General features: G+C 62.7%; 2 protein-coding genes across 3 annotated transcripts; one reads left to right on the top strand and one right to left on the bottom strand.

Moving 5' to 3' along the window:
* The first annotated feature begins 52 nt into the window (after nt 1-52).
* Nucleotides 53-5,687, top strand: ASIC3 (acid sensing ion channel subunit 3). The gene is made up of 12 exons (XM_057550557.1): nt 53-876; nt 1,576-2,419; nt 3,172-3,322; nt 3,524-3,651; nt 3,809-4,010; nt 4,105-4,161; nt 4,264-4,411; nt 4,707-4,798; nt 4,914-4,993; nt 5,095-5,166; nt 5,360-5,418; nt 5,537-5,687. Exons 2-12 carry the CDS (start codon nt 1,886-1,888, stop codon nt 5,613-5,615), a joined length of 1,602 nt encoding a protein of 533 aa, XP_057406540.1. The 5' UTR covers nt 53-876; nt 1,576-1,885; the 3' UTR covers nt 5,616-5,687.
* Nucleotides 5,688-6,794: 1,107 nt separating this feature from the next.
* Nucleotides 6,795-10,875, bottom strand: CDK5 (cyclin dependent kinase 5). Of its 2 annotated transcripts, XM_007165391.2 has the most exons (12): nt 10,746-10,875; nt 10,000-10,088; nt 9,841-9,908; nt 9,648-9,708; nt 9,493-9,549; nt 8,693-8,788; nt 8,471-8,545; nt 8,236-8,332; nt 7,979-8,048; nt 7,375-7,435; nt 7,181-7,261; nt 6,795-7,074 (listed from the first exon to the last, which is right to left on the bottom strand). In XM_007165391.2, exons 1-12 carry the CDS (start codon nt 10,780-10,782, stop codon nt 6,988-6,990), a joined length of 879 nt encoding a protein of 292 aa, XP_007165453.1. In that variant the 5' UTR covers nt 10,783-10,875; the 3' UTR covers nt 6,795-6,987. The 2 variants fall into 2 exon arrangements, with proteins under 2 accessions (XP_007165453.1, XP_007165454.1); XM_007165392.2 differs by lacking the exon at nt 8,471-8,545.
* Between the last annotated feature and the right edge of the window lie 1,669 nt (nt 10,876-12,544).

Raw genomic sequence — 12,544 nt, 5'->3', positions numbered from 1 at the left:
CTGCCCCCTTGAGACCTGCAGTGGTCTCATCAGGAGGACGGACAGGAGGCCAGGCGATCACAGCGCGACGTGATCATGGTCAGTTGGTCAGTTGGCGAACTACGTTCCACTCACTGCCGAGAGCCCGTGGACCCTCGCCTGTGATGCTTTGTGGAAGAACACGGAGTAGAAATAAATTGCAGTAAATAAATTAGTGGAGATAAATCTGCTTTCTCTCAGGCCTGCAGTGCAACTCCCAGCTCCACGGGGGCAGGTGAGCGTTTAACCAAACGCAGGGCTTGACGCCAGCGACGAGCAGCCCTGACAGTCCTCCGCGACAGCTGCAGCGCTCAGCAGCTGCCTCCCGTCCCTTGTACCTTGGATTAGCAAGACACCCGAGTCCCGCTTGAGGCCTTGCAGACGGCAGCTCTGCCTTTTGGAGATGTGCGCTCTAGCCTCTGGGAGTCCTCCCCCGCCCGACCCAGCGTCTCCTCCGCATCCCCGGCTCTGCCCCCTCAAGGCCAGTGTTGCCATGCTGTGCTAGGCACTGTGGCCCAGGGCACTCCAGCCGGTTTGGGGGCAGCGTCTCTCCTTTAGAAAAGCCCCCGTGCAAAACAGGCACACTCCATGTTACTGATGGGAGCGCACAGTGGTGTAATAACGCCTATGGTGGGGAATTTTGTGCTATCGAATTACCCATGCAGTTGCCTCTTCTTGACCCAGCAGTTCTATTTCTGGGAGTTTACGTCTGTACGATGCTACTGAGAGCACCACTGTTTGTAATGGAAGACTGGAAACCCCCAGTGCCCATCAACAGGGGTGTGGTTATATAAATGATGGTACATCCACATAAATGAAATGCTATGCTGCCATTTAGACAATGAGGACGTTTTCCAGGTACTGGATACCACATGGTCTCCAAAATATGTTGTCAAGTGAAAAAAGATGTGAAATCATAGGGCATCCATATTTCCTGGGAGGGCGGCACACGGGCACCCGTGTTATACTTGAAGGGCGACAGGTGAGCCCACCGTCATTGTGGCAGAGGCCAGCCCCCCAGACACGAGGGCCTGAGCATGGGGAGGTGGGAGAGAGGGTCACTGGAGACAGACCACCTCTGGACATGGGGCCGGAAGAGACCCTGGCACCCAGAGTAGGCCGGGACGCTGGGGGCTCAGAAAGAAGAGTCTGCTGATGCCAACTTCCCACCACTTTCCAGCCTGGTCAGGAGCCAGCTCCGCTCTGCGAAAGAGCAGATGATCCCGCGTGAGGTTAGGGGGAAGGTAGGAGAGGGCAGAGGACGGGGACTGGGCCAAGGGTCAGCGACTGACCCTCAGGCCCAACATACAGGGGCCGCAGCTGGGAACCTAGAGGGCCCCGAGGGCATCCCCAGCCCCAATTGATCTCTCGGCTCCCCCCAAGCCTACCCCGGATTGCTGTGGTTTCCTGCTGGCGCCTCTGGTCTCCACAGCCAGGCCTCCCCCCACGACGCTGCACTAATGGCTCAGCCTGGGGCCCCAGAGACCTCCCCGCCCCCCAGGCTGCTCTGCCAGCCCCCTTACCCCCTCGCCGCTGAAACCCAATCTTCTGCCGCAGCTCTGGCTCAGCGGAGCAGCCTCCAGCAGAGCCGCCCTGCTTGCCACGTCAGCTGCACCCTACCTGGTCTCAGCCTTGGAGCCCCCAGCCCAGCACCGCGCCCAGCAGAGCCACGGCCAGGCCCTGGAGGAGGCCGAGCTGGACCCGCCAGGCCAGTACCTCCCCACCCTCTCCTCTCCTGGCCGAACACCCGCGTGACCCCTGCCTGACCCTCTGAACCCCCTCTCAGCCCCTCCAGTCCTCGGACCGACCCTCTCTCCTCCTCCTAAGCCTCTGTAGCTTGGTCCCCCCCGCGCCCCGGGCTCCGGCCATGAAGCCCCGCTCAGGGCCGGAGGAGGCCCAGCCGCCGGCCTCAGACATCCGCGTGTTCGCCAGCAGCTGCTCGATGCACGGCCTGGGCCACGTCTTCGGCCCGGGGGGCCCGATGGCGCGCCGGGGGCTGTGGACCACAGCCGTGCTCCTGGCACTGGCCACCCTCCTCTACCAAGTGGCTGGGAGGGTGCGCTACTACAGGGAGTTCCACCACGAGACGGCCCTGGAGGAGCGTGAGAGCCGCTGGCTCACCTTCCCGGCCGTCACCCTGTGCAACATCAACCCGCTGCGCCGCTCACGCCTCACGCCCAACGACCTGCACTGGGCCGGGCCCGCGCTGCTGGGCCTGGAGCCCGCCGAGCACGCCGCCTACCTGCGTGCCCTGGGCCGGCCCCCCGCGCCGCCCGGCTTCATGCCCAGCCCCACCTTTGACGTGGCCCGGCTCTACGCCCGGGCCGGGCACGCCCTCGAGGACATGCTGCTGGCCTGCCGCTACCGAGGCTGGCCGTGCGGGCCCGAGAACTTCACCACGGTGAGCCGGCCGCCCGATCCGTCCAGCCGGGGGCCCGGGAGTGCCAGGCGGTCCCTGCCAGGCCTGGCCGGCCCACACTCCCCCAGAGCCAGGGAAGCTTAACAGCCGTGCTGGGGGATCCTTTCCTCCCCCACCCCACCAGTGCCTTTCTGTTCAGCCAGGAAGCTGTCCTCCTCGGGCGCCTCCCTGCTGCTCAGCCGGACTGCAGCGTGCAAGGTCACGCCTCCCAGCCAGGGGCACCCACCCAGGCTGGCTCTGGGCCCAAGGTCCGGTCTGTGGAGAGCCTGCTCCTGGGGCGCGGGGAGATCTGGTGTTCTAGGGCAGGAGACCCTCTTCTCTGCCAGGGGGAGGGGGCCGCTTTCCCCGCTGCCTCTTCCACATTCCGCCAGACCTGAAGGAGGGCAGCTGGGCCCCTCTTCCTTTTATGCCAGTCTCCAAAGAAACACTTGCCCTGCAGGCTGTGCCCTGGGCTGGGGGTGGAGGTGGGAGTGAGGAACTGGAGGGCCCAAGCCTGTCCTTTCCTGTGGGAAAGGGGCAGGGTTAGCTGGTCACAGTCAGTGAGGGTCCAGCTACATGTGCCGCTTGAGGGAGGGTCTGGGGGCGTTAAGATGTGGGCTTCAGTGTTCAAAGAAGAGACCCAAATAGAGGATGGGGAGGGAGGGGTCCCACGGTCCTCGCATTGGCCCAGGGGAAAGGGCTGGCTGAGCTCCTGGTTCCCTGGCGAGGCCTGTCCCCTGTCTGCCCTCCCCCAGGTCTTCACCCGCATGGGGCAGTGCTACACCTTTAACTCTGGCACCGAAGGGGCAGAGCTGCTCACCACTCCCAAGGGCGGCATGGGCAATGGGCTGCAGGTCATGCTGGACGTGCAGCAGGATGAGTATCTGCCCATGTGGAGGGATATGGGTACGGGGGCGCACGGGTGAGGCCGGGGAGTGGCAGAGGGGGTGCAGAAGGCCCCGGGAAGAAGTGGAGGTGCGGGGAGGGCCCCAGGCCTGTCCTTTCCTGTGGGAAGTGGGTGGGTTTAGCCGGTCACAGCCCTGGGGAGAGGGGGCTGCAGGAGGGGCCTCTTGGGACTCAGGCCTCAGGGTCCCCCCTTCCCTGCAGAGGAGACGCCGTTTGAGGTGGGGATCCGAGTGCAGATCCACAGCCAGGAGGAGCCGCCACTCATTGACCAGCTGGGCTTCGGGGCGGCCCCTGGCTACCAGACTTTTGTGTCCTGCCAGAAGCAGCAAGCATCCTCTCTGGTGCCTCCAAAACCAGGCTCCGACTCCCTCCTCAGCCCACACCACCTCAGACCCCAACCCCAGCTCCTCAGACCTGTCCCAGTGATGTCACATTCTACCCAGGCCCCCACTTCTCCCAGAGCCTCCTTAACCTGTCCGCCTACAGCTGAGCTTCCTGCCGCCACCCTGGGGTGACTGCAGCTCTGTCTCTCTGGACCCTGACTTTGAGCCAGAGCCCTCTGGTCCTCTGGGTGCCCCCAGTCCCAGCCCAGGCCCCAGCCCTCCCTATAGTCTAATAGGGTGTCGCCTGGCCTGCGAGAGCCGCTATGTGGCTCGGAAGTGCGGCTGCCGAATGATGCATATGCCAGGTAAGGGGCTGGGGGCAGCGGAGGAGGGGGTCCGGGGAGGCGGGGAGGCCTGGGGGGGGCCGCTCCTGAAGCTGTCTCCTCCGCCCCCGTGCAGGCGGCGCGCCGGTGTGCAGCCCCCACCAGTACAAGGACTGCGCCCACCCGGCGCTGGGTAAGGGGCAAGCCTCTCCCGCATCCCGCCCCCACGCCGCTCCACCCGCGACCCCGACCCCGCGGGGCGGGCGGCTCTGACCCAGGCGCCTGTGGCCCGCAGACGCCATGCTGCGGAAGGACGCGTGCACCTGCCCCAACCCGTGCGCCAGCACGCGCTACGCCAAGGAGCTCTCCATGGTGCGGATGCCGAGCCGCGCCGCCGCCCGCTACCTGGCCCGGAAACACAACCGCAGCGAGGCCTACATCGTGTGAGCCCCGCAGGGGGCCGGGGGCCCGGGGGCGAGGCGAGCGCCGAGCCTCCGGGCTGAGCCTCCGTGCGCAGCGCCCAGGGATGGGACACCAAGCTACACATCATTACGGGGCTCGGGGACTCTGGGCAAGCTGCTTAACCTTTCTGACGCCGGCTCTTCCGAAAATGGGGACGGTGACACCCCTCCCCAGGGCTCAGGAAAGGACTCAGAGAGCAGAGAATGGGGCACCTGTCCATGCCAGCAGCTGGCACTAGGGGCGTCCGGCGAACACTCTTGGCCTCTCTTCCTCCAGGGAGAATGTGCTGATGCTGGACATCTTCTTTGAGGCCCTCAACTACGAGACGGTGGAGCAGAAGAAGGCCTACGAAATGTCGGAGCTGCTCGGTGCGTGCGTGTGCGTGTGCGTGTGCATGTGCACGCGCGTGCAGGCAACCTGCGGTCTGGGGAGGTGCGGGCAGAGCAGGTAGCAGTGAGCTGACAGGTGACCCGGTCTCCACAGGTGACATTGGGGGCCAGATGGGGCTGTTCGTCGGCGCCAGCCTGCTCACGGTCCTGGAGATCTTGGACTACCTCTGTGAGGTGGGTGGGCCTGGGCTCCAGCCGTGGGAGGGGGGCAGAGCCAAGCCACAGGATCCAGGGGGCAGGTATGCGCTGGCCACCTCCAGCACTGCTTCCCCCAGGTGTTCCGGGACAGAGTCCTGGGATACTTCTGGAACCGAAAGCGCTCCCAAAGGCACTCCAGCGCCAACCTGGTAATAGCCCCTCCTCCTCCCCTGCCATCTCCACTGCGGGTGCTCAGCCCCTCCTCCTAAGTGTAGAACGCCCCCCCACCCAGCTGAGAAAAGTGATGGGGGAGGGGCATGCAGTGACCTTGGCTGGTCCCTGGGAGGGAGGATCCCCGCCGCCACCCCCCCCCAACCTCTGACCCTCTCCCTCCTCTCACAGCTTCAGGAAGGGCTGGGCAGCCATCGAACCCCAGTTCCCCACCTCAGCCTGGGCCCCAGGTAACAAGAAAGGGCCCCCTAAGGTCAAGGGAGATGGGGCAGGTCCAGTCCAGAGGGCAGGGGCAGGGCAGTGGGCGAGAGGCCTCCTGTCCCAGGGCCGTGGTCCGTGTCTCCCCAGGCCTCCCACCCCTCCCTGTGCCGTCACCAAGACGCTCTCTTCCTCTCAACGCACCTGCTACCTCGTCACCCGGCTCTAGATGGGGCGTCTGTGTCTTCAGGGCCGCACCCTGACATCCTGGATGTGGCCAGCCCACACGTGTCTTTGCCACCTTCACCCCAAATAAAGTTCTAGTGCCTCAGCCTCAGCTGTTCCACTTACAGGCAGACCAGCCAGGCCACAGTCAGCCCTACTCGGGCACAAGAAGGCCTCTGCCAGCCATCACCCAGCACACGTGATGTCTGAAATGTTAACCTCCAGAAATCTCTCTACGAGAGAATAGTAAGCGGGCATCGGTCACTTGAACCTCAGTGTGAATGAGTTTGTCAAACCGACAACTGAGAGTGAACGGAGCCCAAAGCCCGGTGTGAAGGCAGAGGAGGCGGTGGTAGGACAGCCGCACTTGGGGTCCGATCAGGGAAGGGCTGGCAGAAGTCTCTGATCCAGAGCCCGGCAAGAAGCGGCGGAGCAGGTGGGGAGAAGCTGGCGTGGCTAGCCCGCTTCCAAGAACGCAAGCTGCCGTCCTGTCTTAGGCGTTCGTGACTTTTTCTCACACTTGGGACCGAGTGTCAGCCTGCCCGCCCCGCACAGGAACCGCTCCTGCTTCCGCAGCCGCTGCACGAGAGCTGCAGGCCCCAGCTTGCAGGGGGAGCTCAGGCCCTCCCTTCCCACCCCTGCCAGTAAGCACACGCCCAGGCCCGCTTTCTCGGCTCCTTCGCGGCACCCTAAATACTGGAAAATGACAAATAAGGGAGCCGGGGAGGGGGTGTTCCCAACCACCGCTTTGGGTGCCTCCCGTCCCAGCCTGAGGGCCTGGGTGTGGGGGGCACGAGGAGGGAGGAGGCAGGGCGGGTACACGTGGGACAGGAACCATAAGGAAAGGCCCGGCTCTTTTCCCCCCATTCTGGTGGAAGCCTGTCCTTGCTCTCAGACACTGGGAGCCTAACGCCTCCTGGGCAGAGACGGGGAAGGGCACGAGCGCATACGCACACGTGTGGTGGCAGCGCCACCCCGGTGCAGACCTAAGGGCAAGGGTCATAGCCTCCAACCCCCAGCCTCCAGCCACTTAGAGTAGCAGAGCCAGGGCCGGACAGTTGGGTTGTGTTGGAGCTGGAAGCAGGGTTGCAGAGGGTGGTGAAGCGAAACAGAGCCTCAGGCCCCCCCAGCACCACGCCCCCCCCCCGCCCCCAGAGCCACTTTACCACCACATCAGCCAGAATGTGGGAAAGGAGCCAATTTATGAAATTAAATAAAGTCCACGGAGGGAGTGAAGAACACGGGTTAGGGCACCTCCACCCTGGCTGGGCCCAGCACAGCTGGAGCTTGGCACACCGTGCATCCTGCCTTTCCTCCCCTCCCCAGAGGGGGCTTAAATAGGCCAGGCCCCAGCCTGGCCGCCGGGGGCCTGGAGCCTAGGGGGGGCAGAAGTCGGAGAAGTAGGGGTGCTGCAGGGCCTCCTCTGCCGAGATGCGCTGGACGGGGTTACACTTCAGGAGGTTCTGGGTGCACAGAAGGCGAGGCAGGTTCACGCCCAGAGCCCCGCGCTCCCCGGGTGCCTCCCGACAAGTGCCCCGGCCCCAGCCCCCGTACCCTGCCCTTGGTCACCTGCAGCAGGTCCCTCCCTGTGGCATTGAGCTTGGGCACGACGTTCACCAGGGATGTTGTGGCTGGGTACATCGGGTAGGGCTGTGGGGGGCAGGGTGAGTCAGCCAGGGGTGCAGGGGGGCGTGGAGGCTGCTAGGCCAGGAACTAAGGGGGGGCCACTGATGAACCACCCATGAGCCCATTACCCGTCACACCTTATAGTCTGGCAGCTTGGTCATGGCGGGCCACTGCTCCTCGGTCGGTGTCCCCAGCAGCGTGTCCACGGGGTCAAGGATCACTCAGGTGGAAAGGGGCAGGTGAGGGGCTCTTCCCCTGGGGAAGGGGGATTCCTCATACCCACCCCTGCCCTCCTCACTTTATCCCCCAGCTCACGACAGAAGGCGGCCCCTGGCCCATGCGACCCTCATACGCAGTCCCAGCTGCGTGCTGTTTTCTGCAGGCCAGGTGCTTCAGAGCCGTTAACGACTTTGGCCTAAACCCTGAGGTCCGTGGTCCTGATGAAGCGGTCAGCGCTCCGCCACTCTCACTAATCGTCCCCCTGCTCCTTTTGGCTCCTTCAGCCTAAGGACTTGGCTCTCAGTTGGAGGAGTGAGTCTTCCTTGCCTACAGGCTGCACGCTCTCCAGCTGGCGGCGGGCACCTGCCCCGTGACAACCAGGGCGCCCACCACCCTCTGCCCTCAGGAGAAGCCCTGAGGCCGCCCCAGGCCTAGCCCAGCCCACCGCCACCCTCCCTGCCTGCACTCTGAGCTCCAGATCCCCTCCCAGAGGGCTTGAGGTGAAGGGAGATGGAAGAATATCGGAAGATCCTCTTCAGCTGGTCATCTACGTCGTTGCCGGGAAACAGGGGCCGCCCCGCGTTGGCCAGCTCTGGGAGAGAGGCGGTGGGGGTGGGGGGGGCGGGGGGGTGACAGGCGAAGAAGCCCTCCCTCCCACAGCCCTGCTGTACCTCCTCCCCACCCAGGGGCCCCACTCCCTTCCCCAGAGGGGCCCCTCCAGACCCTCTCTGTCCATTCAAACGGGAGATGGAGTGCCCCTGCAGACCCCGGCGTGGCACCTGCGAAGATGCAGCCCGCTGACCACATGTCAATGGACGTGGAGTACAGCTTGGCCCCAAAGAGGACATCCGGCGGGCGGTACCACAGCGTGACCACCTGGAGAAGACCCCACCGCAGGGACCCCCAGTTAGAGGGCTGGGGAGGAGAGCGCTCAGAGAGGAGTCCAGAGGAGGAGCTGAGGGATGCTGGCTGGGGACTCCCTCCCTCACCCCCACTTCCCGCCCCGCAGCTCACCTCAGCTGAGTAACAGCGAACAGGGATCCCAAAGGCGCGAGCCAAACCGAAATCAGCCAATTTCAGCTCCCCATTCTGAGGGGGAGGGGGAGGGGCACGGAGAGGGGCTCTTCCACAGTCTGAGGGCAGGCCCCCCGCTCCCGCCTTCCCGTCCAGCTCCCGTCCAGCTCCCCTCGTCCCACGCCAGCCTCCCTGAGGTCCCGCCCTCTCCCCCAGAGGTACCCTGTTTATGAGCAGGTTCTGAGGCTTCAGGTCCCTGTGTAGCACGTTTCGGCTGTGACAGAATCCCAGGCCTTTCAGCAGCTGGAAGAGGAACGACTGGGGGAGGGGCAGGGAGGAGGTCACCGAACCGTCTGGGTGGGAAGCGGGCCCAACGATGGGTCACGCTCCCCTCTGCTTGGCCTTGAAACCCCAGCAGTCTTTCAGCCCCAAGCTCGGCCCAGCATCACCCCTTCATTATCGAGGCCTACTTCGTTCTTTGCTGGGTACTTGAAAGGTGAACGGGGGCCCTGGTCCCCACCTTTCTGGAACTGACAACTTGGTGGGCCTTCCTACCTCCCCAGCCCACACTGATCTCTCCCCTACCTGGCCTTATCATAACCCTCTGAACAGTTATGATGAGGCCAGGTAGGGGAGAGATCATAACCGAACATCATAACCAACAATGCATGTACTGTGCTGTCTTATCATTCAGCACTTCTTTGCCCCGGAACCCGGGCCTAGAACAGTGCCTGGCACACTGCAGAGCATTCAGTACGTATTTGCTGAATGAATGAATCTCTCTGAACCTCATTTTCCCGCCTCTCAAATGTAAATCCTATCACTGACGTCAGAGTGTTCCTTTCAGGTCAAAGCGATCACGTGAAAGTGATTTTGCTAAGATGGAAGCTCTCGGGGGCAGAACCAGGGTTTTCTCCTCCCCTCGTGCCCCGAGTGTCCCCGTGCAGGGCCTGAGAGCACGTCCACTGAATCCGGACGCCAACCCCGGCCTCAGTGAGCTCCCAGGAAACCAGTGTCCTCACCTTCACAATTTCAGGATCTAGGTCACCATTGCAGCTGTCGAAATACTTCTTAAGGTCCTAAAAAAGGGATGGGGGTGGGGGATGGGATAGAGTGTAACCTCAGTCTGGGCCCCTATATCCTCCCAAGGCTACTGTCCCTCAAGTCCCCCTCTCACCTGGTCACAGAACTCAAAAACCAAAGTCAGCTTCTTGTCGCTGTGGAGGACATCGTGGAGCCTAGGGAGAAGCGAGTGCTCAGCCAGGCAGGCCCCCAAGTCTGCACCTACTACCCCAGTATCAGCCCAGCCCATCTCGGAAGCCCCCACCACCGGACCACACAGGCAAGGAGGACCCCACCCATCTACACACCTGACAATGTTTTTGTGCTTCAGCTCCTTGAGGAGGCAGATTTCCCGAAGGGCAGAACTCGGCACTCCCTACACATTGGAGGGGGCCAGGTGCGCCACCGTCACACCCCACCCAGCCTAGGCCCTCAACCCCTCCCTGGCCCCAATGCCCCAGTCCTACCTCATCATCATCATCCAGCCTCACCCGTTTCAGAGCCACGATCTCATGAGTCTCCCGGTTTTTGGCCTTGAACACTGTTCCGTAGGTGCCTAGAGGAAGGAGGTCAGGGCTGAGGGAAAGGATGGGGCACCCCTCCCCAACCCAGGAGGTCCCTGCTGGGAGAGCAAGCAGCGTGGGAGTGTGTTACTTCTGATGCCTGGAGGAGTGGGGGAAGAGATTCAGGGTGAAGGCTCGGCATGGAAGAGCTTTGTGAGTAGGGATGTGGCAGAGAGGAGCCTGCAGATGGCTCAGGGGTGTCTGCAACAGGGAGAGGCTGCAGCTGCTGGGTGAGGAGGTCTGTAATAAAGGCCGAGCTTCTGGAGCGTCTGAAAATAGGGAGCAGGGGTCTGGGAGAGGAATGAGGGCCGGCAGGAACGTTGAGGTTGGAGGTCTGCAGCGAGAACTGAGGCTGTGGGGTGGGTGAGGTTCTGCAAGTGGCGCTGAGGATAGGGGTAGGAAATGCAGCACGTGCAGAGGTCGGAGGTGGGTCTACAGGGGTGCTAAGGTTGGGAGGGGGGCGTCTATGGGAAATGCTAACAGGGGGAGGATTGGTGTCTGCAAGGGGTGTTGAGCTCAGGGCCAGGGCTGCAGCCAGTGCTGAGGTTGGAGTCTGGGGGTATTGCTGACGGTACAGCAGGCCGGGCTGCAAGGAAAGCTAAAGGATCTGCAGAAGGAGATCTTGCAGGAACATCTCGTGGTCCCATTACCTTCCCCAATCTTCTCCAGTTTCTCGTATTTCTGCATCGCGGTAGCCGCGCGAGGACCCTTGCGGGCCCTGGGTTCTAAGACTCCGGGCCCGGCGTTGCAGAGGAGGCGGCACCCCAGCCTCCGGTCCTGCCCCGCCCCCCTGCCTGCGCATGGGCTTCTCGGGCTTGTAGTCCTAGGGCGCCAGGTTTCCCAGTAATGCCCGGGGCCTTAGACAGCAAGAAGACTACAACCCCCAGCAGGCTGCGCTCAGGCTCTCTGCAGCACTTGCCTCCCGGGACTCCTGTTCGACCGCGGAGTCAACCCTTGGACTTCAAGTCCCAGGAAGCATCGCGTGTCCGTTTTCCCGGCTCCCCGCCGTCGCGCGCAGCTCCCAGTGTGCCCCGCTAGTGTTATTCGTTTTCAGCGCTTACAAGCTTCATTTGAAAAGGACCTCTCCGGGACTACACATTCCAGAAGGCAGCAGGGGTGGGGGTGGGGCGCTTTCTAAGGTTTGGGTTTTGGCGGCCTGCATCCTGAGCCCAGGTGGCCCTGCTCTGCCCCGGTTGATGATATTGAGGTTCCATCGACTCCCTGACAATCTCAGCACGGGTTTCCACCTCTCCCTAGGCCATCTGGTGAGCTCAGGATTGATTGGGGAATGGCTCTGAGCCATATCTTGCTGATGATGACTTCACAGGGACCAGCTGACCGCAGGGCTGGAGAGAGAGGCAGGTGTGCCCCAGTGGAGACTGGATTTACCAAACGCCAGAGACTCCTCTCTCCTGTGAGCCCCGTTTGTCGTCTCGGAGCCCACCCAACTCCAGCCTTTCGCTACACTCTGATATCCCGAGGCAAGCTGGCTGGACACTGGGAAGGGTGTCCCCGCCCCCTGCAGAGCCCGGGCCCACTGGAGTCGGCCAGGGTGTGGCCGAGGGCTGGCAGGTTGGTTACTGCCCTCAACAGACAGAAGGACAGACAGAAGCTACACTTGAAGCAGCCTTGACCTCATCCCTTAAGGAGTTGATTATAGACGTTTCTTGTGGCTTCTCTCTAATTGTCTCATGACTGCATTCTTGAGGGATGTGAACTGGATGGTAACTGCCCCAAACAGCACTCCTCAGCGCCGGAACCAAAGTCGGTGCTAAACATTTGTTAATTAACTCGTTTATATCTGAACGTTTTCTGCATACACATTGCAGTGCTTCAGCCGGTGGCAGACTAAAGAAGCGAAACGTATATTCCTTATCTGGAAGAAGTTATAATTTATTAGAAAACCAGAAGTACACACAGAGATCTTTAAATGACAGGTGATGACTATGAATAGGGTTCGAGAAGGGAGGTCACCGCAGGGAGTCTCTCCGAGGCAGAATTTCCCCGGTTCGTAAAGTCTAAGTCAGTTCAGGGTAATAGGCATCCACCCCCGCCATCACCCCTTTCGCGCTCCCCCCGCCTCCCGTCCCCGTCCTCCTGGCAAAGACAGGGGCTTTCTTGGAGGCACTGGGGATACTGCGGGTGGGAGGCGGGGGACGCCCGCGGCCGCGAGAGAGTCTTGACCCCGATGCATTTATATTTCAACTTCCTCCGCCTCGAATCTCCTGATCATCTTTGTGCCTCCTTTTTCCTGCCTGGGATCCCCAGCATGAGGCGGGCCCCTTTCCGCCCAGAGGTGCCTAATGGGGCCCAGAGACGACGTCCCCGGGGCGCCCGTGCGGGGAAGCCCGGGGCGGCAACCTCGCTGGGCCGCGACGAGGGACGGCCGGGGCGGCCTCCTCGGCGCTGGGCTCCCAGTGCCGGGCCGTGCCTGGGAGCGCGCCTCCGC

Source organism: Balaenoptera acutorostrata, chromosome 7 (genome assembly GCF_949987535.1).
Source record: "Balaenoptera acutorostrata chromosome 7, mBalAcu1.1, whole genome shotgun sequence".
Classification (NCBI taxonomy): Eukaryota; Metazoa; Chordata; class Mammalia; order Artiodactyla; family Balaenopteridae; genus Balaenoptera; species Balaenoptera acutorostrata.
This window is presented reverse-complemented; position numbering and strand designations above follow the sequence as displayed.

Coding starts and splice junctions, on each gene's coding strand:
- ASIC3 (XM_057550557.1), top strand. CDS start 1,886: ATGAAGCCCCGCTCAGGGCCGGAGGAGGCCCAGCCGCCGGCCTCAGAC. Junction 4,412..4,706: donor CGCAGCGAGGCCTACATCGT/GTGAGCCCCGCA, acceptor CTCTTCCTCCAG/GGAGAATGTGCTGATGCTGG. Junction 4,994..5,094: donor TCTTGGACTACCTCTGTGAG/GTGGGTGGGCCT, acceptor TGCTTCCCCCAG/GTGTTCCGGGACAGAGTCCT.
- CDK5 (XM_007165391.2), bottom strand. CDS start 10,782: ATGCAGAAATACGAGAAACTGGAGAAGATTGGGGAAG. Junction 8,333..8,470: donor TTCGCTGTTACTCAGCTGAG/GTGAGCTGCGGG, acceptor GGTCTTCTCCAG/GTGGTCACGCTGTGGTACCG. Junction 8,049..8,235: donor AGCGGGCTGCATCTTCGCAG/GTGCCACGCCGG, acceptor CCTCTCTCCCAG/AGCTGGCCAACGCGGGGCGG.